This window comes from Molothrus aeneus, chromosome 5 (genome assembly GCF_037042795.1).
Source record: "Molothrus aeneus isolate 106 chromosome 5, BPBGC_Maene_1.0, whole genome shotgun sequence".
Taxonomy (NCBI): Eukaryota; Metazoa; Chordata; class Aves; order Passeriformes; family Icteridae; genus Molothrus; species Molothrus aeneus.
Window position 1 is genome coordinate 67,296,949 of NC_089650.1, and position 27,249 is coordinate 67,324,197.

Genomic DNA, 27,249 nt, shown 5'->3' on the forward strand with positions numbered 1-27,249 from the left:
CCTGCTTTATGTGTGAGGTTTGATTCCCTCCTCCACAGCCTGACCTGAGGAGGGGCTGCACTCTGCAGACCAGAGTGAGTTAGGATGAAATGCAGAAATAAACGAGGCTGAAATGGAGAAATAAGAGTGAAATGCAGAAATAAGGGTGAGTTGCCTTTTCCTGTGAGAGCCTCAAGGCACCAAGAGCTCAGGCAAGTGCTCAGGCTTTGGTGGGGGTGCCCTAACATCACCTCAGCTTCCCACCCCTCTGAATTCTCTGATTTTTACATTGAATAGGTTTTCCACCACTATAATACTTCCTTCTGCACAGGAAAAATACAGGCTTTTCCATGGCTGGCTACCTTGAAGGTCTGGGTTGGTTTTGTTCCAGCTGTTCCAGTGTTTTCCCATGGAGCCTCTCCAGAGCAGGAAGTTGTGGCCCTGGAACTTGTCCTCTGACCTGCCCACCCCTCCTGACTCATCCAAAGACACGAATCTTTTACATAAGAATGTTTATTGACAGAAATACATGATGCTCTCAAAATATATTTGTAGGAAAATGCAAGAATAATCTCTTACAATCCAGTTCCTCAGTAAATTCCAGTGTAAATCAGACTCCTGTCCCCGTGAGAGGTGCTGCTACACACAGTATTTAAGAGCTCTACTCTATGTGCAAGGTTCAACAGGTAACCACCTGGGGAATTAGGTTTTCCTTCACCAGTCCCTCATGGATTATGACTTCTGTGTGTCTTCTGTAGGCAGCAGTCCCAGTATCAACCTCATCAGCTGGGTCACGGCACTGTGAGTGGGAGATAAAATGCTCCTAAAGTATTTACACGTTTCCTCTTGAATCTGAAAATAGAAAAGTCTCTTGCAAGGACATCTGAGCTGCTTGTAAAGCTCTCGCCGAAAGGTAAGAGCAGGAATCTCTTTGTACAATGTGTGGGATGTTAAAGCTGGTTTGGGGCAGAGAAGAGGAGCACAGGGAAGGGAGGAGGGGCAGGGAGGAAGGAAATGCCTTGGTAAATCTTATTTTTTTATTTATTGTTTTTGGTCTAACAATTATGGCTACACTCTACGAAGGGAAGGGTTAAGGCCAAAGATGCTCATTGCTGCATTTCCTACCTGATTTTTTTTTTTTCCAAAAAAAGAATGTTCTCAACATTTAAAAAAAACAAAAAGTACTGTTTTCTTTTCCTGTGGAAATAGTTCTTTTAAATAGGGGAAGGAAAATCTACTATAAAATATTAGTGGTTTAAAAATATGGTGTCTGGAAAAATAAATAAATGTACAATTCCTATTCAAATATAAATCACTATAAGCACTTGCTGAGCAGTTAATATCCTCACTGGTCTCTGCTTGGAAAGATTTAAGGTTGCTTGATCTCAAGCCTCTGTAGGATTCTCTTGGAAAGTCTTTGGACCTGACTCATTAAAGCACTTTGGCATCTCTTTGCTGGGAAGGGGGAATCTTTAGGCACATGCCAAAGCCTGGAGATGCCCTGCCAGGGATGTCCTCGTGGCAACTCCAGCCCTGGTGGCCACAGCATTCCTGCTGCCCTGTGTTTGTTTTCTGGGAAGGACAGAAATGTGAGGAATGGGCCTGCTGCTTGTCTGCCAGGGCAGCTGGGAGGCCACAATGCTCACAGGAGCAGTTGTGGATGCTGAGGTCCATTCTCTGAGACTCGTGGCCATGTTAAAGAGCTCAACTTGATGCTGCCAGAACAGGGACAAAGCTGTGGCACAAAGTTACCTTGGGCAAGAGGTGTTTTTCTGCTTCATGTCAAATTTTTATCTCCTACCAGGCTGGCCTTTAGCTTTTTCTTGCCTTTTTTTTTTTATTTTTTTAGATTTAAAATTTTTTTTTATTATTTTATTTGTTATTTCCCCTCCCCTCCAAAATTACTTCCCCATAGTGCAGTGCACAAGTAAGTGAAGTGTGCTGAATACATTGCTAATGAATAGCAGGAATATTTACATACAAAAATGGAAAGGTTTGAACACTTCAGACTCTGCCCTTCAGTGCAGGACAGAAGGGGGAAGAGCCACTTGTATCTTCTGCCAGTTCCTGTCCTGGGGCTGAGCAAAACACCCCAATCCCCTCCTTCCTGAGTACTCCCAACTCCACCAGGGTTTCCCCAAGCTTCCCATTGCTTGGCTCTGCTTTTCCCCTCATTCAGGGCAGCCGTGGGAGCAGATCCCAGTCGGGTTGACTTGGTGGCAGAGCCCAGAGGAAATCTCCCCATTGTGCCTTGGTTTATGGCAGGCAGAGGAGCAGGGCTGTGTTTGGGCATCGCTCTGATCTGCAGCTCCTCTGGCTTGCAGAGGGTTTGGGACAAGCACCATCCTCATGCTGGGAGAGGGACTCAGCCAGGTCACCTTCTGGTCCTCGTGTGCTGGAGGGTGCACCCCAGCTGGAGGATGATCCCTTCCTCTGCCAGGACTGAGCTACTTCACCAGAGCAAAGGCATGAAACTCTCCCCAGCCTTTCAGAGCCATTCAGGAGCTGTGCTGCGGAGTCAAAATCCAGAAATGGCCTCAGTCCAGCCATGTTTTTCTTCTCCCCTTGAAAGGCTTCAGCAAAGGGAGACCTGGGTGACAGACCAAGGGCTGCAGGACAAAGCTCAGCCCCAGCTTCACTGCTGAGCTGGAAGTTGCTTTGCAGGTCTCTGCTATTTTAGTGGCTTATGAAGAAGAGCTTGAGGCTGAGCTTTTAAACCTTGAGGCTGTGAAACACCTGAATGCCACTGAGCTCCCTGGCTCACGTTCTGCTGCTCTTCTACCTCTTCTGCTGCTCATGCAGGAAAATGTGCCCTCAAAAATCACAAACCATCGTGGTGCCTGTGTCCCACAGTCTCGTGGAGGATGGCTGAGGGCTGTGAGATGCTGCTGTGTAATTCCTGGAAGGCAAGTGATCCTTCCAGAGGGAAATGCAGCACCAGAGCTGGGCTCCTGCACCACAAAACCCCCAACATCACACCTGAGCTAGAGACCAGGCATCGCTCTTGCTTTCCACACCCTTCCTAAAGAGGGATGAACTCAAGGAATTCCTCCTTTTCCTCTCCCTCCATCTCATCCTTTCAAAACAAGAAGCTGCTGCACCTCTCTCGGTCTCCAGGTGGGTGCAGGATCTGTTCCTCAGCCCTTGGCACGGGGGCTGAGCATCACTTGGCACTGCTGCATCCCTGCCATCCCACTGGGTCTGGATGCATCCATTTGCCCATGGCACAACGAGGGGCTCTTGTGCGTTTCAGCTCTGGGGAGAGGCTGGAAACTGGATTAAAAAGGAACAGGCTGTTCCAGCTTTCTTCATTCACTACCTGGGTGTCAGGGAGGGCAGGGTGATGACTAAACAGCGTGGGCCAGAGGATTTGTCAAGCTGCAATTGCCAGGTGCTGCTTTGCTGTCAGATGCACTCCATCTCCTGTCCTATTTATTTTATTTCTCTTGATTTTTTGAGTCTCTCGGTGGCTGGAGGATGTTGCTGGCGTGATCAGATGTGAGATGGGAGGGGACATGCTTGGAGGAGACACCAGCAGCTCTTCAGGAGCAGAGCCACCCTGTTTGCCCATGGCTGGTCAGGTCTGGCATGGGAAGTGGATGGGGGTTGGAGGATGCTTGGCCAGATGTGGCCACCAAAGTGGCACGTGGTGTTGTGCCCCAGAGGTGTCTTCTCATGTCCTTTTCTCTTCCATCCTGCACCCCATGTGGTGGCACAATTAGTTCATTAAGGGATTTTCTGCTTTTTGGGGGGATTTTTGCCTTATTTTGGAGCTCTGTGTGCGTGTGTGTAGGGTTTATGGGGTTTTTTTTGCGGGGGGTGGTTGTTTTTCTCTTGATCAAGTTCTGCATCCTATAAATGCGTGTCCTCCTCTTCCTCCAGGTCCTCCTTCATGAGGGTGTCCAGAGGAACGATCCAGCTGTCCCCCAGCTCACCATTGAGGTTCACCTTCTTCTCCTGCATTTCAGAGGAGGTCTCCATCACCTCCAGCGTGGGGTTGTCGTGGTAGCCATTCTCCATGGTCTGCATCTCCTCGGTCAGGCGCTGCTATGAGGAAAGAAAGCCATAAACCCCACTGAACAACACCTTGGCCATGCTGCAAGTGTCACCTCAGGGCTGTCAGCTCCCAGCCAGCTGTGACAGCTGCCCCATATAGAGTTACATAGCTACATAAAGAGACTTTCATGGTCAGGTCGAGGCAGGGAGCAGCGAGGGGATAGCATGGAGCTGGCAAGAGGAAGACTCTGCTGATGATGGGAAGGAGGAGGGAGCAGCCAGAGACAGGAAAACCTCCAGGAGCAGCTGCCAGCTTCAGTTTGTTCCATCCAGGACCTTGGGAAGAGGTTGAGCAACACTACATCCCAACTCCTGCCTCCCTACCTCAAATCTGCTCTTCCCCTCCCCTTTCTATCCACCCCTGTCCTTTTTCTAGTTGTTTTATTATTCTTCTCCTTTATTCAGGGGCAGCTCCCATCTGCCAGATCTTGAGCATTATCCTTCCTCATTCTGGAACTTTCAGTGGAAACCAGGCAGGGGAAGATGGAATCAGACACTTTATCAGCCTGGCCCTTTGGTGTGATGTGCTTCCGGCTCCAGCTCAGCCCTTCATCCCTTGGCAGAACCCCAGCCTGTCCTAATTTTGAATTCACTTGGGCTTCTGCATCCCCATCCTTCCCTAGAGGGATTCAGTGGGTTGCTCAGCCCTTTTTGGGAATAACAGGGCTCTTGGTGGGTCCTTCATCCCATCCTTCCCTGGAAGGATTCAGTGGGGAACTGCAGTCCTTGCTCAGCCCTTTTTGGGGAGCCCTGTTAAAATCTGCCTGGATTCACAGCTTGCTCTATTACAGTGCTCCTATAAATGTCAGGAGACAGGCGTGGGAGGGAATCCATGGAGAAGGAGAGGGATGGAGAAGCAAAACTGCAGGGCTTGGTGCTGGCAGAGGAGCTGCAAAGGCGCTTCTGGGAGTCCCCTGTGTCACTCCCCTGTGGCAGGGTGGGGATCGTGGGATGCTCAAAAAGCAAAGAACACACCCGGGGCTCTCCCAAGGGCTGCTTCCCTGTGGGATTGCTGGTCTCCCACCATGGCAAGGCACCTTCCAGCCATGCAGCAAGAGGAAAGGGGCTGTAAAGCTGGGCTTTAGTCCTGTTAAAAGCTACTGGGCCCTACCAAGCACTGGAGGTGAGAGCTGGGGGTGTTACGGATGCGGCGCCCGCCCCTCCGATCCCTGTGTTGGAACTCACATTAAAGATCAGGGCCACATGTCCATCATCAAACCCGGGGACATCAGGGTGGATGTTCTGGGTATTTCCAAGATAAAACAACAGGGAGGGAGGTGGGGGATGAGGAGGGTTGGAGAGAAAAAAAAAATAAAATAGGAAAAAAAAAAAACAAACTTTCAAGTCATTTTTGGAAATGAAACAGAAGGAGAACAAAAGAAACCACCCAAAAACAAAGGCAGGAAAGAGGAATGTATTTGATTTTTGGAAATAGCATCCCTTGCTTTGATTTTGCTATTTTACCCTGTGTCTGGTGGGAATTTACCTCTGGAACATCCAAGTTGGACTGGTACCTATTGCTCTGCACCAGGTTATTTTAGGGACACGTGTTCCCATCACTAAAATACCCTATTTCTACCTGTTTTCTGAACAACATGGGGCATGTTATGCTGCTATCTGTCCCTGGTGGGATGTTTTTCATGCCAGCCAGGGAGATTTCATGCAAGGGATGATGAAAACCCTCCAAGAGGACCACAGTGCAGGTCAAATATTTATTGAGGTCTTGCCTCTTCCCCTATTTCTTCCCAAAAAATCAAGCCTGGTAAGTACAAACAAGTCTGACAGGGGAATTAATTTGCTCTTCCCTCCCTGCTGTGTTCACCTACCTTGCACTGTAAATACTTAAAGTTTTATCCCTTGTTTTCCTGTGGTTCAGAGGTTGGGGTCGCTGAGAAAGGATGAGCTGGTCCAGAGGAAAGTGATTTGAAGTAGGAGTGAAGTAGGTTTGCTTCTCCATCAGGAGGGTGATTTACCCTGATTGCATAATCTGATTTCATAACTATTTTCCTTTTCTGTTTCTGCCCTAGAGTTAAGTCCTCAGGAACAGCAGCTGGGACCAGTGCAAACCTCAGTGCCCCAGGGTGTGGGAATGGCCAGTCCTTGCAGGCGGATGCTACACTAAAATCACCTAGGATTGCTTCCTGAGATAAAAATCACATTATTTTCTCTTTCTGTGTTGGTTCTTCCTTAAATCCTACTGCTGCTGCTCTGAAATTTGGCCCTGGCCCAGCTCTAGCAAAGGCTGAGCCCTGCAGTGTTGATGCCCCTCCTGCTGACACCCTCCTCCTTCTCTGCACACAGCTTGGGGCTGCCTGGCACCCACCCCAGCTCCACTACTTGTAAAAGTATTTCAAGAAATTTTTTGAGGGCTAAAGCTTGTTTTTGGAATGAGGTTTTGGATTGAGAAAGCCTTTCTTGTCAAAATTACAATCCAGGGTGATGCCCACTGGGCAAACCAGGATGTCTCCGCCAGCAGAGAGAGCAACACTGATGATCCTCATCTCCTGAAGATGCTTCTGGGATGGAAAAGGTGTTGTCACACCTGTCGCACCCTCCTGCCACCTTACCTGGTCCTTCTTTTGGGAGAGGCGCTGGTGGCAGCCGTAGATGGCCGCGACGAGCAGCAGGGAGCCGGCCAGGGTGATGATGGTGATGATCAGGGGCGTGCTGAACTCGTCCTTGATGGTCATGTCCTCCACCATTTTGTCAGAGGTGATGTTGACGATGCCAAGCTGCCACAAAAGGGACAGGTCAGGTTCCTGTGCCACCCACCCACCATTGGGGAACATCCCTGGGGCAGCTGTGCCGTGACCAGGGACCCGCTTACCTCCTCTAACCTGTCCTTCTTCTCCTTCAGCCCCACGAGGACTTCTCCAGAGTCCAGGGGAACTGGGGAAGAAAAAGGCTTCAGTGAGCACAAGGTGTGGACAGGGGACAGTTTGTGCCACTATCCCCTTGTCACAGGGGTGACCCAGTTTTTGGAGGAGGTGGATGAAGATGTGTGGGGATGAAGCCAACCCTTGTAGGTGCTTCACAGCCAGACCAGGAGCCGGGATCTCCTCTGGAAGTGGGACAGCCCCAGAGCCTCCAGGCCCCACCATCCATCTCCAGTGGATGATTTACAAGTAAGCCCAGTGAGGGGCTGTACATGTCTCCTCAAGCATTAGTCTCCAGTGCCTGGGTGTTTTCCCTGAGGTTGGATGTGGAGTTTGGATCACCCACCCACCCAGCTCCTGCTCTGATGATGAGTAAGAGCAGATGGAGCTCAAGCCTTCCTCCCCCTCATGCTAGGGCAGCAGGATGTCTGCATCTCCCAGGCACCCTGATCCTAAAGCAGTATTTGAGCACACCCAGGCTGAGCTGGGTATCCCAGCAGGGCTCTGACATGGGCAAGAACCTCCTCTCTGGGGTCTTTGGAGAAGGATTTAAACTGGGCACTGGGAAGAATTCTTCCTCCTGGAGACTGAGGAACATGGACTGGACATGGCTCAACAGGGCAGAGGGATCTGGTGCATTCCTTGGGGTGCAGAGCTCATTTCTGGGACCCTTCCTCGCCCAGACCGCTGGGATGGGGCAGAACAGAGCCCTTGGGCCAAGCTCTAGCAGATGTGAGGGCTCTGCCAGGCCTCCAGCTGCAGGGTGCCCAGGGCCAGTGATGGGATCATACTCACAGTGCAGGACCACCCTCACGGCCCATTGGCGGGAGGGTCTCTCACAGGCCGTCAGTATCACCGTGCACCAGTCCCTGCTGGCATCAAACGCCTGCTGGGCTGTGGAGCAGAAGCTCTCAAAGAAGGAGTTGTTCTTGCTGGCAGCCGTCCACTCATCCTGCAGTGACAGCAAGGGTCAGCACTGCTCCCCCACCCAGGGACTGCCCAGGATCACCCCACCCCATCGCCAGGGGTGCAGGATGTCCCATCCTGATAGAATGACCCCTCTAAGACTGGATATGGTGCCAGTCTTATGGTGCCCCTCCGTGCCATGGTTTGGTGGACAAGGTGGTGTTGGGCCATAGGCTGGACCCATAGGTGATCCCAGAGGTCTTTTCCAACCAGATGGATTCTGCGATCTTCCCTCCTCCCTGTGCACTGCCCAGCTGCCGCCGGCCCTCCCGGGGAACAGGAAAAGTTTAAAAGGAGTTTCTTTACAAGGAGCCGAGCTCTTGGCTGCTGTTCCTCACCGGGGCCCTGCACCAGCCTTATCTGTGAGCCACAGCTTTCGGTGTTCCAGGAATAGCAGGTCCCTGAGGGAAGCAGGGCGGGGGGGCTGGCGAGGCCAGGGGGCCACAGCGGGAGCAGGGCAGGGCTGTGCAACCCCACAGTTCCCCATCTTCAGCCTTTCTGGCCTCTGTCCCCACCAACACAGCTCCCTGTCCTGCCTAAAACTTCCCCACAGCTCTGCAGGGAAGAGCAAGAGAGTGTGTCTTGCTTTTGGATAGAATCACAGAATGAATCACGGAGTGGTTTGGGTTAGAAGGGACCCAAAACATCATCCAGTTCCACTCCCTGCCATGGGCAGAGACGCCTTCCACAGACCAGATTGCTCTAACCCTGGCCTTCAACACATCCAGGGATGGGAAACCACAGGTTCTCTGGGCAACCCAAAGCATCCCTGGAGAGGTAGGAGAGGGGTGCTTGGAGCCCGCGCTCCCTCTGGGGTGTTCCTCAGGTTTTTTGCTCGATGTTTTGTAGCATTTGGGAGCTCAGTAAAGTGCTCCCTCCTGCCTGCACAGATCCTGATGTGTGGATGTGGCACTTGGGGACACAGGTTGGGGATGGTTTTGTCAGTGCTGGGTACATGGTTGAACTTGATGATCTTAGTAGGCTTTTCCAACGTAAATCCTTCCATGATTCTGTGTGCAGACCTGGCCCTCACAGGTCCTATGTGATAGGCGCTGTATTTTATTTACAGCTCCTGCGTGCACAAGTCTTTTATGACACAGGTGATCCTGTGTGTAAAAGTCCTTGATCCCTGCTGAAATGAGGTGGGAAAGGCTCTGCTCCTGCCTGTTCCATCACCCCAAACCTTCCCTTCCCATCCCAACACCACTGGTGGCTGGAGCACCCCGCTTGCTGCCCAGCTGGGATGGGAGCTGCCGGGCCCAGGGACGCACCTAATCTCACCCCATCTTATCTAAACATTTGGGAAGCAGCAGTGGAGACAGGATGCACTTGCCGGGGCGGAAGGCTGGCCCCGGGTACAGAGCTCAGCATCGGGAGGCCCCGGCCGTCCCTGGGAACGGCCGCTGTCCCTTGCCTGTCCTTTCGCTTTGCGCCGGGACAGCCTCCCCGGGGCCCCTCCGTGGGGTTGTGCCATCCCTGGGAAAAGAGCTGGATGGGAAACCTGCCCCAGCCCGAGGGCAGCATTCCCTGCGAAGCTGGTTCCCAGCAGGACAGCGAGGAGGGGGCTGTAGCTCGGTGGTTTTATCACATCTGGACGCTGGGCTGTGCTCCTACGCTTGGAATGTCCTGACATTTACCAGACCCTGTCTGTGCAGCGCTTTCTGCTTGGTAGAGGAAGGAAAAGCCTCTGCTGCCTCCCTGCATCCTCCTTCCCCTGGTTTTGCCGCAGCTCCGCTTTCCCCCAGCCCTCAATAACCTGTTTCTTCCCCTACCACCCCATGGGAGATAAAAGAAAATAATTTTTTGGGTGAGGAGGGAAATGGGATGCGAGGCTAAAACCTCGCTGAGGTTTTTGCCACTACAGGGGCAGCTGGTGAGCAGCGCCTGGAGCCCTTCAGGGGGTGAACTGGATGGCTTGGCCCTTTGCAGGGCTGGAGAGGGGCAGCGTGAGGCAGGGATGCCCCTGGCAGCTCCTCCTCCGCCGCTCGCATTCCTTGGCTGCAGCTGACAGCGCTGCCGAGCAGCTCGGATCCGGTTCCCACACTGGCAGAGACCTAAAACCAACATCCCCGAATGAGGTAACAGCACTTGAGTCAACAAACCAGCCCCGCCAGCTGCACGGGGTGAGGGGGGACCACGGCCCTCGACCCTGCTTGGTGAGGGAGTCCCTCCGCCTGCTCCAGGGGCTGTCCTGTGTCATCCCTGGACCAGTGGGTGTCACACAGCAATTCCAGTGGGCTCCAGTGGTCCTGCTGCGGTTTTTGCAGGTTCTGGTGCTCCCCAGCATCCACTGACTCAGCTCCTTGGACACATCTGTGCCCAGGTGGGGGACACGATGGAGGAGGAACACCTGGGAGATGGGCACGGGGTTGTGTGGCTGAACCACACGCTACAAACTTACTCTAACTAACATTAACAAAACCACAATGGGATGACACAACTTATTAAAGATTCTATTTGCAGTTGGTGACTACCTAAAGATCACATCTCCCTAGCAATGATCTCCATTTTGTTTTATTCTCTGCAGAATTCTGGTTATTTCTTTCTCCAGGCTACACCAACCACCTCTGTCATCGTCACGTCTTGCTTCACCTAACTCATTTTGGGGTTAGAATGAGGAGCAGACCATCCATCCATCCATCCATCCATCATCCATCCGTCCATCCATCCATCCATCCATCCATCCATCCATCCATCCATCCATCCATCCATCCATCCATCCATCCATCCATCCATCATCCATCCATCCATCCATCTTCCAGCCATCCCTTCCAAAGCAGGAGAAACCCAACTGAAAATGAATTTGTGAGCCAGGAAGAAGTCATCCTCTGGAATGTAAAGTATTGAGCTAATAAGCCTTACTAAAAAACTCATTAAGATATTGCTGTAATTAAAGGAAGGAGGAGGTGGGGGAACATGGACCAACCTGCTCAGCATTGGTTCAAAGCATCACCTGAAGAGGAAGGATGCAGGGAACCAACCAGCCTGTGAAACACCTACAGTCCACAAAGTGGTACCAGCTCTATATTTGGCTTTTGTTTTGTTTTGTTTTTTAAAGGATTTCTAGTTTGAATTCCTTGTTTTCTGGAGAAAGTGAGGTGTGGTGGGGTGAAAGGTCTGCAGTTCCTGGGTTCAGTCCCAGCTGTTTGCTGGGGTACCCCCATCACTGGTGCTGCCCCACCAGCCCAGCTGTGATTGGGGTGGGTGGCTCTGCACTGTCCTCTCCCCTGCCCTGTGTGATCCAGACCTGTCCCCCACCACTGGTCCCCCCACACAGCCCTGGCTTCTTGCTGGATCTGAATTTTTAGTACAATGCCACCCCAACTCTGGCTTGTTCCTGGAGCAGGGTTGGAGCTGTTTCTGGAACACTTCTTACAGCACACACTTTCCTGTTTTCCCACGGGCTGTGAAACACAGAGGATTTTTTCACTTTGCTGTCAGGATTTGGCTACAGACGTGTTTACCAGGCCTACAAAGCAGGGAAACCAGATAGTGCCATTTCTCTGTTATCTGCTGGGCTTGGGAGGCACAAAATGGGCTGCGATTTTCGGGAATACAACGAGTGGAAAGTTAAGGGCAAGCTGGGAGGGAGGTGCTTTGGCAGCCAAGGAGGGTGATGGGATGGGAGGATGCAGCCCTGCAGCTTTTCTGTGCCTGTTTTGGGGTGTAATTGGCATTTTGTGCTAACAATGCTCTGGCTTGTTATTACACCCAGAAGGATCAAAGGGAAGCAGGGTGGGAGACTCCCTGGCTCTCCAGCTCCAATGCTCCATGGCCCTGGAGCAGGCTGTGATGCCAAGATGTGGTTTCTGCCCATCCCTCAGCTTGCTGGTGCTTCCCAGCCTCACCATCCCTGCTTCCAAAATTCCCAGGACAACTCCATGGGAAGGACAGCAGCTCTGGAACATCACTGTGCCCAGAAGGAGGGGGAAAGCTTTAAACACCAGCCCGGTCCTAAGTCCCTTTAGGCTCCAAAATTGGATTTTGTCAATCTGATTAAATATTTTTATCTATTCAGTACAAAATTTGATGAGAAGATTTTCCAGCATGAACCCGCAGCCGTGTCCAGACATTCCATGGGGAAAGGGATGGTCTGAGGAGAGACCATCCTGCTGGAGCCCCATGGAAATAAGGCCCCTCCTTGGAATCATCCTCAGCATTCAGAGCATCACTAAGGACATCACCACTACTGCAGGTGTGTGGGCAAGGAGCATTTACACCCAGCAGCAGCCAGAGCAGGGAGGTGACAACAGGCAGCAGGCAGGTGCTTTCCCTCCTCCAGGAGCACAGTGGATGATGCTGGGAGGTCCAAGCCCTGTCCAGGGCTGCCAGGCAGGGCCATCACCCAGGCACAGGGAATTTCAAGAGCTGCTGTGCTCAGGAGTTGAATTCACAATGTGTCTGGAGGGGTTTTGTGAACACTGTGTGGTTTCATTTGGAGAATCCCTTCCAACTTGGCTGATTCTGTGATTCACTTAGGAGTGACAGGACAAAGGGGAGCAGTTTTAAATTAAAAGAGGAGAGATTTAGATTAGATATTAGGAAGAAATTCTTTACTGTGAGGATGGTGAGACACTGGAGCAGGTTGTCCAGAGAAGCTGAGGCTGCCCCATCCCTGGAAGTGTCCAAGGTCAGGCTGGACAGAGCTTGGAGCAGCCTGGTCTGGTGGAAGGTGTCCCTGCCCATGCCACAGGCTGTGAGAAGGTCCCTGAGGTGTCAATTTTCCACTGCTTACACTGCCAGAAACCAGAGCATTATCATGCCAAACCCCACCCCTGAGCCCTACCCACAGTCGCTCTGTCCAGGACCTCACCATTCATTTATTGGTGTCTCTTCCTCTCTATCACCAACTTCAAACTTCTTCCTATTTGGAACTTATCAGGATAGTGCATCTTCCCTATTGCAGGAAGCTCACAGTTTCCACCAGAACCATTCTGGATATCCCTCAGGAACACCAGCAGACAGTGCCCACCCACCAGAAAGGGTCCTGGTGTGTGGTCCTAAATTTGGGCTTCCCTGCTCTCAGCCTTCCCACCACATTTTACTGATCCCTGGTCTTGCAAAGGCTCTGAAACCAGTGAAATGGAGTTTTTCCCTCTCATTTAAGGGTTCTATGAGGGCACTGAGGAGCACAGGGAGCCCCAAGCTCCAGGCTCCTCTGCTTCCCAGCTGCTGATGCCACCCTAGCCCAGTGTGAGGTACAAGACCTCACAAGTGTACAATAACTGTAGAGGAACACCTCGAATCTTTCTTGGGTTTTGGGACAAAATTTCAGCCCTTCAATTTAGGAAAAAAGCTTTCCTGCTAGCATAGGGAAAGATTTATCCTTTAAACTTTTCCATTTGTCCTTCTGTAAGACCTGGATGGGCTCAGCTGGTCCTTCTGCTTGGAGAAGACAACACTGGCCTCTTGTCCTCCTGCCACGTCCCCCACTGGTGACACTGCTGAACATGGGTTTGCATTCACCATTTTACATTGGTGGCATCTTTGATCAAATTCCCTCATTTCTGAGCATTTTCTCACATCTTCAGAGCACCACAGGTTAAAATCTGAACCTCCAACAGCTGCTAATTCTCCATGGAAGTCAAAAAGGTGACACTTACACAGGTTCTGGGTTCTTTCAGGTGGATGCTGGGTCTGGTATGTTGCACCTCTTCTTTACAGATGAGCTGGAAAGGCAGAAGAAAAGCAGCTCTAAGTGGTGGACAAAGATTGGAAGGACAGTTTGTCACCAATCCAACAGCCCATCATTTGTTTCCTGGGAAAAGAGCCTGACCCCCTCCTGGCTGCACTCTTCTGGGAGTTGTAGAGAGCCAGAAGGTCCCCCCTGAGCCTCCTTTTCCCCAGGCTGAGCCCTCCCAGCTCCCTCGGCTGCTCCTGGTGCTCCAGACCCGTCCCCTGGACACGCTCCCTTCACCTCCATCCTCATTGTCTCTGCTCTGGAAAGCTCCAGGAGAAAGGGATGGGAGGAAATGACCTCTAAAGGTCCTTTCCAACCCAAACAGTTCTGTGATTCTACAACTCCTGGAATTCCTTTGCTGGCAGATTTTCCCTCTCTCTGACACAGGAACAGTGAGAAGAGCCGCAGACTCCGCGTGCACGTGGGATGGAGCTGAGTTAACACCCCCGAGAGGTGCCCACCTTCCCATTTGGTGCTGTTACCTCTGAGTTAACACCCCCGAGAGGTGCCCACCTTCCCATTTGGTGCTGTTACCTCTGAATTAACACCCCCGAGAGGTGCCCACCTTCCCATTTGGTGCTGTTACCTCGTTTGAGGAAGAAATGTTGGGTTGTGGGTGGCCAGAAGTGCAGGTCTCTGCCTGGTGTGTCTGGTCCCCCGGGGCTGGAGGCTGGGCACTGGCAGGGCTCTGGGAGGCACTGCTGGGCTTGGCTGATGCAGGTCCAGCGTCCTGGGTACTCTGGTCTGGCTCCCCAGCATGCACCAAAGAAACAAGCAGACAGACACTGACACAGTATAGAGGATACAGCTGGCACAGCCCTGTTAGGGATCACCTCAAAATCACTTCTCATCTCTAGCTCTGCCTTGAAGCTCTTTCTGCTGGAGAGGCTTTAGATTCCTACTTTAATTTTATTTTTTTTTTTTACTGAACTTTGATATGGAAATAATCTGATTACTGATTTTATTTTCTGCTGCTGAAACTCATCAGAGAGGAAGCAAAGGCCACTGGATGGCTGTGTGTGGGTAGCTGGGTAGTCACTGAGAAGTGTGGGGTGACCCTCCTTTCACTTTATCTGGGGTGTCTTCCATGGAGATTTCCTCAACAGACACAGACCTGGATCTGCCACGGCTGGGAGGGGATGTGATGCCATAACCTCTGCTGACTGCACCTCCATGGAAGAACTCCAGGGTGACCAGCTTAGAAGTAGTGCCTGGTTCTACAGGAGACAGCCTGGTGTGTCCTGCCTGCTGTTCCAGGAGGGCACAGGTCCCAAATCTGCCAGCCCCATGCAGGTGTCTCTGATAGCTGAGGTCACCCCTGAGGACTTGGTTAAGCTCTGTACCATCTTAGAGTTGTTTGTGTAGTGGGAGCAGGCAAGGAGCACAGCAGCCTCCTGCCTCCCCAGATCCCTTTGAAGACATGGATCTTCATCCCTGGCTTACTAATTGATCCTTAAGTGGTGACAAAGAGAATTAAAATGCCACAGGATATTCACAGCCTGTTTGCTCTCGGAACTCCTACCTCTTCCACAGAAAAGATGAGGGAAATTTCTCTCCCAGACACATTCTGAAGGCTCCAGGAGAGAATTAGTTCCAAAGCCATCTGTTTCTCATGAATTCTGCCAGCTATTTATTAAATATAAAGGGGTTTTTAGACCTCTTCAGGCTTAAATGCTTGAGGCCCAATTTGAATTAACATAATTTTATATATGATCCTTCAGTGGAGAACAGTCCTGTGGAGCAGAAGGGGAAAGAAAGGAAAAAGAAACATCCTTCATGGATATTTTCACCTCATTCCTGCCCACACATGAAAACATGACTTGGGGGAATCCAGTGAAGATGGCCTTTCAATAAAACCTTGGCCCATCAGTGGTGCCAGCAGCTGAGAGGGATGGAGATGGTTTTTGAGTGGCCTCTGTATTCCAGGTAACTGGAAATTGGGTCAAGAAGAGCATTTTCCAGGGGAAGATAATGAAGGGCTCCAGTGTGATCACAGCTTTTATTCAGAGCCAGATGTGAGCTGAGCCCACAATGCCAGCCAAGGCTGGAAGGCTCCATGGAGCCCTCACAGGGTCTGTGGATCCCCTGTGAATGCTACCAGACAAAATGCCAGCTTGGGAGGCTGAACCAGACAAAATGCCAGCTTGGGAGGCTGAACTGTGCCTCACCAGGACACCCAGGAGCTAACACAACTGTAAAACTCCAGAGGTCAGAGAAAACACCTTACTGGTGTTCAGCAAGGTCCTGACCATCATGTGGACACCCCTACTGCTGCCTAGACAGCAGCCAGCAGCCAAAGCCCTCCCGCAGCACTGATGGACGTCCTACCAAAGTCAGACTCCTCAGGGCTTGTAAACTCAAGAGTTTAGCCACAAAATCCCCTTAGTCATCTAAAGCTCATTTTCTGTGCATGCCCAGACAGCCTTCCCTGAGCTGTCAGCTGCACCAGGGATCTCCCAGGGGCAGCATTTTGGGGGCTGTCACACTGCTTCCCCAGTTCTCCCCGCTCAGTCCCCAGCCCATCGCTGCTGCTCCTGTTCCCTGTCACTGAAGATGGAGCCACTGCAGCTGATGGTGCTTCAGGCACCATTTGGTCCATCCAAAAGCCAGTGCCTGCACTTTGCCACTTGATTCATTCCTTGGATTTCACTGACTGCATTGTCTCGACCTCCACCGAGGACAATGGGGACTTAAACACGCGCTTGTCACGCAGACAACCGCGCTGGAAAGGCCTAAAATGAGACAAGGTGGTGACAGCCCATAATGGCAGGAGGTGCTTAGGTAGCCAGAGGGAGAGAAAACACAAAAAGGCCTCCCCAGCACAAGTAAACCAAGGTTCCTGTCCCCTGTTACCTGCCCCAGGAGTTGTCATGGTGGTTGCCTCTGGGACTGTGTCTTTGCTGCCATGCTGTGACATCGGAGTGGTGGCTGGGGACAGGGATCCAGTTGGAGGGGTGAGAGTTTTGTTGCTTCCAGGACTGGTGGGAGGGGTTGATTCCTGGGCTGGAGAGCTGGAAGAAGGAGGAGGCTGCTTGGTGGCACATTGTGGAGGAGGGACAACACAGTCCTCGGAGCTTTGGGGAGACTCAGTCCTTGTCGCTGCGGTGCTCACAGTGGTGTTGGACTTATGATCCAAAGGCTGCTTTCCCTGAGGCTCTGGGGTGGGAGAGGATGTGCCAAGAGCCCCTGCAGCTCCCGCAGGACTGGTTGCATCAGTGACAACAGATTTTGCAGCAGTGGTGCTGCCCGAGCTTCCTGAACTGGCTGTAGTGCTGGGCTGCTGTTGAGCAGTGGAGCTTGCAGCAGGGCTGGTTTTGGGGCTAGCAGTGCTCTGTGAGGAGCTGTCCTGCCCAGGCATGGGGGCTGGGGTGATGGCAGCACCCGATGAGGTCTCTGATGCTGCAAGGGTGGACTTTGCCACCGTGGTGGGAGATGCAGCAGTGGGGGACGAAGCCATTCCTGGGCTGGTTGTGGTGGTGGTGGTGGCGGTGGTGGCGGTGGTGCTTTGAGCAGAGGTGGCTGCTGACACGGTGGGCTGGCTCGTGGCAGTGGTGGTGGGTTTGACTGTGCTAGTTGCTGGTGCAGGTTTGGTTGGTGAGGTCTCTCTGGTGCTTGCAGGCGGGGTCGTCGTGGTGGTTTCTGTGGTTCTGGTGGCCAAGGCTTGTTCTGGGTCTGTATTTTCCTGAGACCTGACACCTGGGAGAAGAGAAAACACCAAAGTAAATGCTGAACTAAGGAAACTGCCCTTGGTTTCTCCTCAGAACGTGTATCTGTAGAAGTAAACACTGGTATAAACCACGAGTCATTCCCTCAGGGCTTGCCTCGTGCTCTCCAAAGTTGTGTCAAATTCCATGTTCTGGTATCACTGTGTCCTGCAGGAAGTACAGCAGAGGAGGACAAGAGGAACCTCCAGACATAGTCAAACTAGCAGGACTTTAGAGCAAGAGCAGGAGGACAAGGCCTGCTGGGTCTCAGGACAGGTCTCCCTCAGATGAGAGGTCCAGCATGAAAATCTTTTCGCTTCCATGAAAAGTCCTGCAAGTGGTTCCCAAAATAAAGCAGATCCAGCCCTTGTAAGGGGACAGGCAAGGGATGCACTGACTGCAAGTGTCCATCCCTGCTAGGAGGGTCTCCCCCATCCCTGGTGACACAGAATCACAGAGTCATTAAGGTTGGAAAACACCTCCAAGATCATGAAGCCTAATTACCTCCCATTATCACATGCAAAGAGATCTGTGCTTGTTTCTGAAGAATACTTTAAACTTTCAAATGATGAAGCTGTTCCTCAGTGGGGGATGCAGCTGAAGGACAACTCACCTGACAAGAGAGAACTCTCCCACTGCAGAGAGCTCTGCAATGTGCAGCGATGCCAAAATGGGGCATTTTCACCACTAAACCAGTATAAAAACCTAGGTCTATTCTTCTGTTTGTAATCACTGCAGGAGCTCCATCAATGGCCACAGAGAATTTCCCTACGTGGCAATCACCAGTTCTGGGCTCTTGTTCAAATTCACCCTGAAAAGTTTTACCAATTTTTCACCTTTCAGGAAACATGGGCTGAGCCACTTTATCCATGGATCCCTCTGGAGTCAAAGCAATGACCTGATTTGGGGACAAGGTTCTTCCACTTGGGGACTGTGCACAAGAACTGCTATATTTTTATTTTTTTTTTCCATCAAGCATTCATATATTATTTCCAACCCTCAAAAACAGGAGTCACACTTCCAAGGATTGATTTTTAGCCTAATGCTTCTCTCCAGAAATCTGCTTTGTTCCTCCATGCTGGCACGCAGGCAAAGTATCTTCTCCTTTAGAGCCTGTCTATTGGCACTGATTGTGCACCAAAGATCTCATGAAGCTCAAGTTTCTGGTGGGAAAATTTAACTCCACCATGTCAGGATCTGGCTTGAGAAGGACCTGGGGAGTGGGGTTTGGGACGGGGAGGCTGCAACAAGTTTGGGTTCCTGTGGGAACTGCCTGGGGACAGAGTGGGTTTGGAGGAGGCAGAGGAGCTGCATCTGGGTCCTGCATGGGCATCCAAACAGGGAATGGAAAGGAATGGAATGGAATGTAGAATATTTCAGTTGGAATGGACCTGCACTGATCAGCTCATGCAACTGCCTGACCATTTCAGGGGGATCACAGATACCACAGAGTGATTTGGGTTGGAAGGGACCTCAAAGATCATCTCCTTCCAACCCCTCCTGCCATGGGCAGAGACACCTTCCACTATCCCAGGCTGCTCCAAGCCCCATCCAGCCTGGCCCTGAATGGTTCCAGGGATGGGGCAACCACAGCTTCTCTGGGCAACCTGTGCTAGGGCCTCCCCAACTTCCCAGACAAGAATTTCCTCCCAATACCCCATCTAACTCTGCTCTCTGTCCCTTTAAAGCCATCACCCCTTGTCGTGTCACTCTGTGCCTTTGTAAAAGTTCAGATCTCCTCCCAAAACATGGTTTCCTCACCAGCCACCAAGAGCAGCCACTCCTGGAAACACAATCAAGATGTGAGTGCAACTGAAAGCAGCAGCATGAATTATTTTAGGAAACACTTGGCTGGTGAGAAAATATTTCCATTACATCTGCAGGAAAAGGGCTTTTGTGGAGATAAGTTATGTTTCCTATAGGCTGACCACTGTCTGCAGGAGAAGAAGAGGTGAAGAAGTAAAACACCATCACAGGGTCTTGACAGATAAACCCCAAGTGCTGAAGACAGAAGGGAGTTTTGATCTACCACCTCATTAGATGTGTTTTAAGTTGTGTTATCAATTTGTGTGGCTTGAATTGTCAGTGATGGTTGCACCAAGCTGGGGGGAGACCAGGAATCCAGTGAGCCACAAAATGGGTCTGTCCCATAAATAGGGTGTAAAAGTTTGACAGGGGGTCTGACAACAAAAGAGGTACCAAAAAAAAATCCCCTAAAGGTAGAAACAATACAAAAGAGATGTAAAGAAAGAAAGGGTTGGAAGGAAGGAAGGAGGAAATCCCCCACTGCTCTCATTTCCTCCTCATGCCCCAGGCTCATCCCAGAGGGGCAGAAACTAAAGGCTCCCAACAGAGGTCAAAAAGACAATTCAATTCAACTGAGTCCAAGAGAAGGGGACAGGACCATGCTTTGGCTCTGGGCCAGTCCTGGTGGCCAGCTGGGACCACCCTCTGATCCAAGGAACCAGGATCCCTGCCCCAGCACTTTCCTGTTCCACCCTGGGGAGGCATAGATAGGATTTTAGCACTTTTAACAAAAACCTGAGAGCAAAAGCCCAAAACAAGGGCTTGTTCTGCTAATGGAGAGGTCTGGTGACATCCTCCAGGCTAGTCCTGTCTGGGGTGGTAACAGGGTCTTTTTTGGGGCACACAGAGTGACACAGTCTCCCCCCCCAAAAAAAGACTGGGAGAAGAACCAAGACTCAAATTGGTGCCCAAAAATCTCATTAGTATTCTATCTTTCTGTATCTCTGCACCCACTCCTAGTGTTCCTCTTCACTAAGGTCAAGAGACATTAAAAATCCATTTATTCTTCCTCATTAAGCCAGGACCAGTGATTGAAGTGGGATCAAGCATCATGGGCTGGACCTACCACACACCAGTGGAGAGGGTTTGTGGCCACAGAGATACAGAGGAGCACCAACATCCATCTCCACACCCCTCCTGCAGGTTTTGGGGCACCTTCCTGTCAGCAAAATTTACCTTTTCTATCCTGCTGCATTAAATTAAACTGTTTTCTCACTGCTGCTGCACCTGGTGCTGCTGCAGTCATGGGGCTCAATACCTTCCTGCAGCTTTATTGCTCTGAGCTTAATGTTGTTGTTTGTCCAGGGACTCTGTCTCACTGCAGCTTTAGGAAAAAATGCATTTCATTTAGAAAAAATTGCCTTTTTTTTTTTGCTGTTGTTGCATTGCAGGTCACCACCCACAGAAGACCTGGCTTAGGCTAAGCCATTGCAAACTTAATTCCAAAGCAGAAACAACTACAGAGCAAGCACCACAGTCCCAGGAGTCACTGTTTTCCTTCCACACGTACTGTATCTCTTTCAAATGCCAGAAAATGGGATTTTTTTTTCAATCTCTTCCCCCCTCACTAGCCACCCGTGCCAAATTTCAGTGGTGGACTCAAGGGTAATAGCTGGTAACAAGCCCCTGTTTGCCTGGGCTGGTGGCCAGTATTGCCTGACAACTGTCCCCAACAGAAGAAATGAAAAGGATCTGGTTGAAGGAGGAGAAAAGCCCTGGTAAGAACAGCCAGACAGGACAGGATTATGTCTGGGGCCCCTTCAGCATGAAAATCACTCACAAAAGATACAGTAAGTCCTTTAGCAGGGGACAAGTGATCCCTTCATGCCGTGAGCCCGGAGATAAAAGGATTTAAGGCATCTATGAGAGAGAAGGAGGATGGAGCATGGAGATCCTCCAAGTTATCACTCCCCTTATCCAGAGGAGACCCTTCCCAAAAGAAAGACCACTTGAATTTCAGCCAGAGTCCCTCACCTTGTTTTCCAGAAGGCAGAAAAAAACCACCTGCCCCTGACCTTCCTGGCTGCATTTTGGCACGCCAAGGCAGCTTTTCTGATTTCACTTTTCTGGACCGTCACCAATTCCCCCTTTTTATGGAAGATGAGAGCGATTTAGCAGCTACTGGGGGCATTTTGACCTGGCTGCAGTGAGTCTAAAGGTTGGTCTGTGCTTCTCTTTTTTTGTGTCCCTCAGAAAAGCCAAACCTCTGGGGCTGGGTGTGGGGTGGGCCTGTGGGAGGAGGGCGCGAGCCCTGCAGGCATCCGCGGGCCAAACGGGAGGAAATGAGTGCGCTGCAAAAACATGATTTCATGTCCGGATACGCGTATCCCACAGCCAGGCCCGTGATACAGAGTGTCTGGGACAGCTGGGGACAGCCAGGAGGGGAGACAACTTTCCCTTATTGCTGGTGACCCAGACGGGCCCATTTGGGAGGCCGGGAGTGCCCCTGTGGGTGGGAATGGGGAGGGGGTGGGAGTTCTCTGGCCAGGGGCTGGTGGGATGTGGAAAGTCACCTGTCACAGACATCTTTTATGAAAAATCCTTTCTTTAGGATTTTTCCTCCTGAGAAGCTGAGAGGCTTCAAGAACAAAGTGTAACCAATGGTTATCTGCTGCTGTGGGATGCAACAGGTGCATCTGGGATTGGTCTCGTGGTTGTTTCTAATGTATGGCCAATCACAGCCCAGCAGGCTCAGACTCTCTCTCCAACACACAAACCTTTGTTATCATTCTTTCTTTTTCTATTCTTAGCTAGCCTTCTGATGAAATCCTTTCTTCTTTTAGTACAGTTTTAATATAATATATATCATAAAATAATAAATCAGCCTTCTGAAACATGGAGTCAGATCCTCGTCTCTTCCCTCATCCTAAGACCCCTGTGAACACGGGCACAGTCACCCAAAATGTAAAAGGAAAGGTGATCTCATTTGTGCCAGCACAGCTCCTCACAATAGCAGGCATAGACACAACTTTGAGCACCACCTCTAACTCATGGAATCACAGGATGGGTTGGGTTGAACGGGACCTTAAAGAGCCTTTAGTCCAACCTTCTGCCATGGGCAGGGACACCTTCCACTATCCCAGGATGCTCCTTGAACACTTGAACACTTTCAGGGATGGAGCAGACACAGATTCTCTGAAGGCATCATCACCCTCACAGGAAGAAATTTCCTACTGATTTCCAACTAACATCTAGTCTAAAGTGTCTCTCTCTTTCCAGTTTAACCTTGCCGAGGAGTGATGCTCTGGTTGTAACCTCAGTGCAGTGAGTACGTGAAATTTTGCAGGCTGGGGAAGGCACTCAGGGGAGAAGTTTTTTTGGAAAGGTCAAGGCTTGGAGAGCAAAAAGAGAATCAAAGAGACTCAAAATGCAAAGTGAAAGGACACAGCCCGTCCATCCTCCCAGAGCCCACCCAAAGCCAGCGATTATTCCCTCTCCAGGCAGCTCCTCCGATTATTCCCTCCCCAACAGCTTCCCGCTTCCTATTTTGGTAACGCCTCCCCCTGTCTCCCCCCCATCCACCTTGTTGAAAGAGCTCAGATATTGGCTGAAATTCTATTAATAGTGAGAAAAGGAAACTCAAAAGAATAACTTAGGAAATGGTGGGTGACACACCCCAGGCCGGCAGGCTCGCAGCCTTAGGGCAGCCAGCTCCTGCTCCTCCCAAGGCGGGATGAGAAAGCCAAGGAGCCTGAGCAGCCCGGGGAAGGGGAAGGGATGTAAGCCAGGCTCTGAGGAAGTTCCTATTTTCCTCCCCTTTTGTGCAGCCTTTCCTGATTGAACGGGAGCAGCGGGCTGAGTTCATCAAAGGCAAAGCAGGGGCTGAGGCTCCGGGGGTGGCCTTTCCTAGGGGACAGCATTTGCCAAAGTCATGGAGGAAGCTCCTGGACTTTTCTTTGCGTTGCAAGAAGCTCTTGGGAGAAAGGAGGGTTTTATCCACCCTTCTGCAATGCAGCCGTATCTGAGGTGCAGCAGAGCCCAGTCACTGCAGAGGACAGGAAATCTGTCACCTCCTTTTGAAACTGCGAGAGGGATCAGATTGGCAGAATATCACAGAGCAGTGTTATTTATCCTGGAATTAAGCTGGGCTACCAGAGCAAGTGGTTACTTCACAGGGTTTTTAATTTTGCCTGTGTAGGGCCTCTTTCCCTTCCAATGGCTTAGGGATAGATGGGATCCAAACAGGGTCTTCCTGAGCTGCCTGCAGAGATTTTAGTGAGGGATGTGGTACAAGGACATTTTACACACCACCCTGGCACTCTCCATCTCTTAAGATGCTTTCCTAATGAGCATCACCCAGCCCCTTTGCTGCCAGCCTCACCATCAGCTTTATGAAATGGCTTCACCCAGGCCAGAGACCAGCTTGGCTTCCTGGGTTGGAGAATGGGGAAAGGTCCAACAGCAGCTGCCAGAGCACTTGCCTCTAATCCATCAGTCCAATCATCCAGTGCAGACATATCCTCTCCAAACCCCTGCCAGAATAAAAACTGCTGCAGAACACTTTTGATAGAACTGCTCTGCAAAATGTTCCAGATGAGACCTAATGGCTGGGTCTAATTAGTGCTGCAATAACACTTGGGGAGGGGCCGCATGAAAGATGTGTGGGCAGCAGGTCAGGGGAGGGGATTCCTGGCTGTGAGGGGGGGGAGGCCCTGGCACAGGGTGCCCAGAGCAGCTGTGGCTGCCCCTGGGTCCCTGGAAGTGTCCCAGGCCAGGCTGGATGGGGCTTGGAGCAGCCTGGGACAGTGGAAGGTGTCCCTGCCCATGGCAGGGGGGTTAGAATGAGATGATCTTTAAGGTCCTTTCTAAACCAAACCATTCTATGGTTCTATGAAATGAGTGTGCCCCGGCTCTGATTTAAAGACACTGGGTTTATTGTCCTCAGGGAACCTCCTTTGCCCCTCTGTGAAAAGGTTCTATCGAAAAAAAACTCTTCAAATTGCTGCTGTTTAGATCGTGCATGGAAGTGACAGTGAGATAGAGGCAATAATGCTGACAGTGCCCTCCTCTCTGCTGTCAAATTGAAGGAATCTGCAGCCACTGCCTCTGCCCTGAAAACCCTTCCCAATAAACCCTTACTGTCTGAATTGGAGCAGGGCAGGGGGGGAAATGGATGTGCTTCAAGCCCCGAGGAGTTTTGCCTCATCTCCAGATGGAGAGGAGCACCCAGGGCTTCCTACTCCACTGCCAGCCTGGAGATACCCCTCAGCAGGAGATCTGGAGAATGTCCTCACAGCATTCTAGCATCAGCTTGAGGACACTAAGTCTGCAGCATTTTGCAGTGAATCATATCCCCACAGTAGCCAAAAGGCCACTCTGCTTTGAGAACTGGGGAAAATTCAAGTTTTCCCTATTTTTATAAAGTACAGGGAACCCTGAAGCCCAAAGAGCAGGACTTGAAGCAAACCTCACGTGAGGTTTGGCTGCTTCATCTTCTCTGGTAGATCTGCCTGGCTTTATTCTATTCACACAACAGCCTTTAAACCTCCTTGGTTTCAACCAAGAAACCCACCCACAGCCTGATACACTTTTCCTGCCAGGACTGCAACACATGTCCCCAGAACCCAGGTTTTGATGAACCAGCATTTTCTGATGACAAACTTGCTTCATTAACAAATTCCCCATCAGCTCTTTCTGCAAGTGTTTGAGCCAGCTCAGCTCATCTGCTGTTTCATTTGGAAGTGTGACAAATATTAAAAATAATCATCCCAAGGCACACCTCCCCATACTCCCCTTTCCTGCAGCCCTGACTCGTCTCCTCTTCACACTCCCTTGGTCCCTCTAAACACCACATTTGGGGAGGCAGAAATGGGTTCATTTGCTGCACTAATTAATGACCAGACAGTGGGTTTGAGGGAGCAGGAATATCTCAGTGTTCCTCACTCCCACCTTCTCAAAAACATTGTTGTTGAGTTGTCCTTCATGCCACGCTTGGAACGCTTCTGAATTTCTCCTCAGAGCCTGGGGTTTGCCTGAAATTTGTGATCAGTGGCATTTTTCACTCAAGTGGACCCAGCTGGTCCATCCCAGGCTGTTCTGCATCCCATGGCCAGCTCCAGCCAGAGGTGAGGAATGCCAGCAGTGGGAAGTCCAGCCTCTCTTAGGGATAAACATAGGACATCCTATTTAGGATTGTGTCTCCACCGCTCTTCTCATGGAAAATCTGTGGCTAAGTGAAGGGGAAAGATGAGAAAACCATCAGAAGGAGACAGGAAGACCACTGTGGAAAATGAAATCTCCAAAATCCTTCACAGGAGGTTGTCAAGGAATCAAACCAACACAAACACAAGTGCCCACCTCTATCCACGCAACCCACAGGCATTTTTCACCACTAAGCCTGGAAATAATCCTCTTTACATCAGGGGAAAGAGGCTATTTCCACCCTATCCATGATGGGATTTTTAAGGGATCTGGCTCCAGCCCTGCACCCTTCCCAGGCTGCAGAATGAGCTGGGGTCTCTGCAGCCAGAAACATCTCATTGTGTAGGAAATGGCCCCAGAGCTGCTGGAGCAGAAACGTGGGGAGCACGAGCCAAAAGTGCCTCATGTCCCAGCCTGACCAGGCCCTCCAAAGCACAGAGCACGGCCGGGCTCCTGTCATCTCCTGAATCCTTTGTACCCTTGGAGTGGAGCTGCCCCATGATGACCTTGCTGCTGTGGAGGAGGATTTGTGGCCCAAGAGAGCATCAATCACCCATTGCTGAAGGACACGGTGTCTGCTACATTTAGCCCTGAAACCCCTCTATTTCTGCAAAAGTCACACAGGACTTTGGAATAAACTCAAGGTTTACACCGAGTAATGGGCCAGAAAGTCTCTCTGGATCAAGGTAAAGCACAGGTGCTTCTGTCCCAGAAGAGTGGTTGTGAGTCAACACAACACTGAAAACCTCAGGAAAACTTTAAGAATACAGAACTTTGTTATACTTTGAATATCTGGTGTTTTTCTTCAATATTTTAAGTCTTAAAGCTGGGCTTTCAGGATTTTTTCTATGGACATGAACACTAAAAAAGCCCTCTTTAAATAAGAAAAAGCAGATAAGTTAAAAGTCTAGATTTTTCTGAATTTGGGCAGGAATCCATGAGAAGAACCTAAAGACTGGGGCTGCCACATTGGCAATTCCACCTTGACCATATGAGGATCCCATCCAGTTTCACCACCTCTCTCCAGGGTGGAAGAAGGGTTGGAGGAACTTCACCACCTCTCCCCGAGGCTGAGGGCTGGACCACAAGTTGATACCAGCACTGAGGAGCTGTGGAGCTGTCAGGGTGGTGGGAAGGAGCCCTTTGGAGAGGCCAACACCATGAACTGCTTGGCCAAAGCATCAGCTTTGCTCTGGAGGGCTGAGGTGTCACATCCCAGCAGCTCCTCCTGGGCACCCGACCTCCTTTCTCCACCCTCACCAACGAGGGTGTCTGGGCACACAGATTTATTCATTCAGACAGAGAAAAGTTCCTCCCTCTGCTTTTCACCCTAGAAAGATTAATCATCCCTTGCTGGATTCTCCTGGAGGACTCCAGGCAGCTTGGGAAGGAGTGAGGACGTGAGCCTGTGAGACAGGAACTGATCTTGATACAGCCTGATGGCTTGTCTACAAAGGGGTACTCAGAAAAAATTAATCTAAAATTAAAAGGAGGTATGACTTCAGAGTGGATTAGTCAAAGTACACACAACCCACCAGGTGGCCACTCTTGCTCAGCTTTAAATCATTCTTAATTTAATTTGGACTAAATGAAGTAAGTTAAATCAACCTCTCCTCAGCTCTTAAACCTGATGAGGGGGAGCTGATGCACTTTAGGAAAGTTAATTCAGGAGAAATTTGGTGATGGTCCCCAGAAAACAAACTCCTAAATGTTGCACTGACCAAACATAGGGATAGGGCACACCTTCCTCCCCAGCTGAGGTTGGCCCTTCCTAATTCCTGGGCATGGAAAGCTTTGTTTGATGCCAGATTTGATGTCACATCATAGAATCATAGATTAGTTTGGGTTGGAACAGATGTTTAAAATCTTGTCCAACCCCCCTGTAATGAGCAAGGACATCTTCAACTAGATCAGGTTGCTCTGAGTCCCATACAACCTGGTGCTGAACACTTCCAGGGATGGGGCATCCACAGCTTCACAAAATGTGACAGCATCTCAGCACCCTTATCAAAAATCTCTGCCTTGTATTTAATCTAAATTG

General features: G+C 50.6%; 1 protein-coding gene across 4 annotated transcripts in view; it reads right to left on the reverse strand.

The window, feature by feature from the left end:
• Positions 1-476: 476 nt before the first annotated feature.
• Positions 477-27,249, reverse strand: part of PODXL (podocalyxin like) — a 46,740-nt gene continuing 19,967 nt past the window's right edge. The window contains exons 2-9 of one of the 4 annotated variants that reach the window (XM_066551054.1): positions 16,411-17,253; positions 14,144-14,301; positions 13,481-13,546; positions 7,707-7,863; positions 6,863-6,924; positions 6,603-6,767; positions 5,221-5,277; positions 477-4,023 (exon numbers count right to left, since the gene is read on the reverse strand). In XM_066551054.1, the coding sequence (XP_066407151.1) occupies positions 3,832-4,023; positions 5,221-5,277; positions 6,603-6,767; positions 6,863-6,924; positions 7,707-7,863; positions 13,481-13,546; positions 14,144-14,301; positions 16,411-17,253 (1,700 nt within the window). In that variant the 3' untranslated portion in view covers positions 477-3,831. Of the gene's footprint in view, positions 4,027-5,220; positions 5,278-6,602; positions 6,768-6,862; positions 6,925-7,706; positions 7,864-13,480; positions 13,547-14,143; positions 14,302-16,410; positions 17,254-27,249 lie in introns of all 4 variants that reach the window. The other 3 variants (XM_066551053.1, XM_066551056.1, XM_066551055.1) reach the window with 3 other exon arrangements.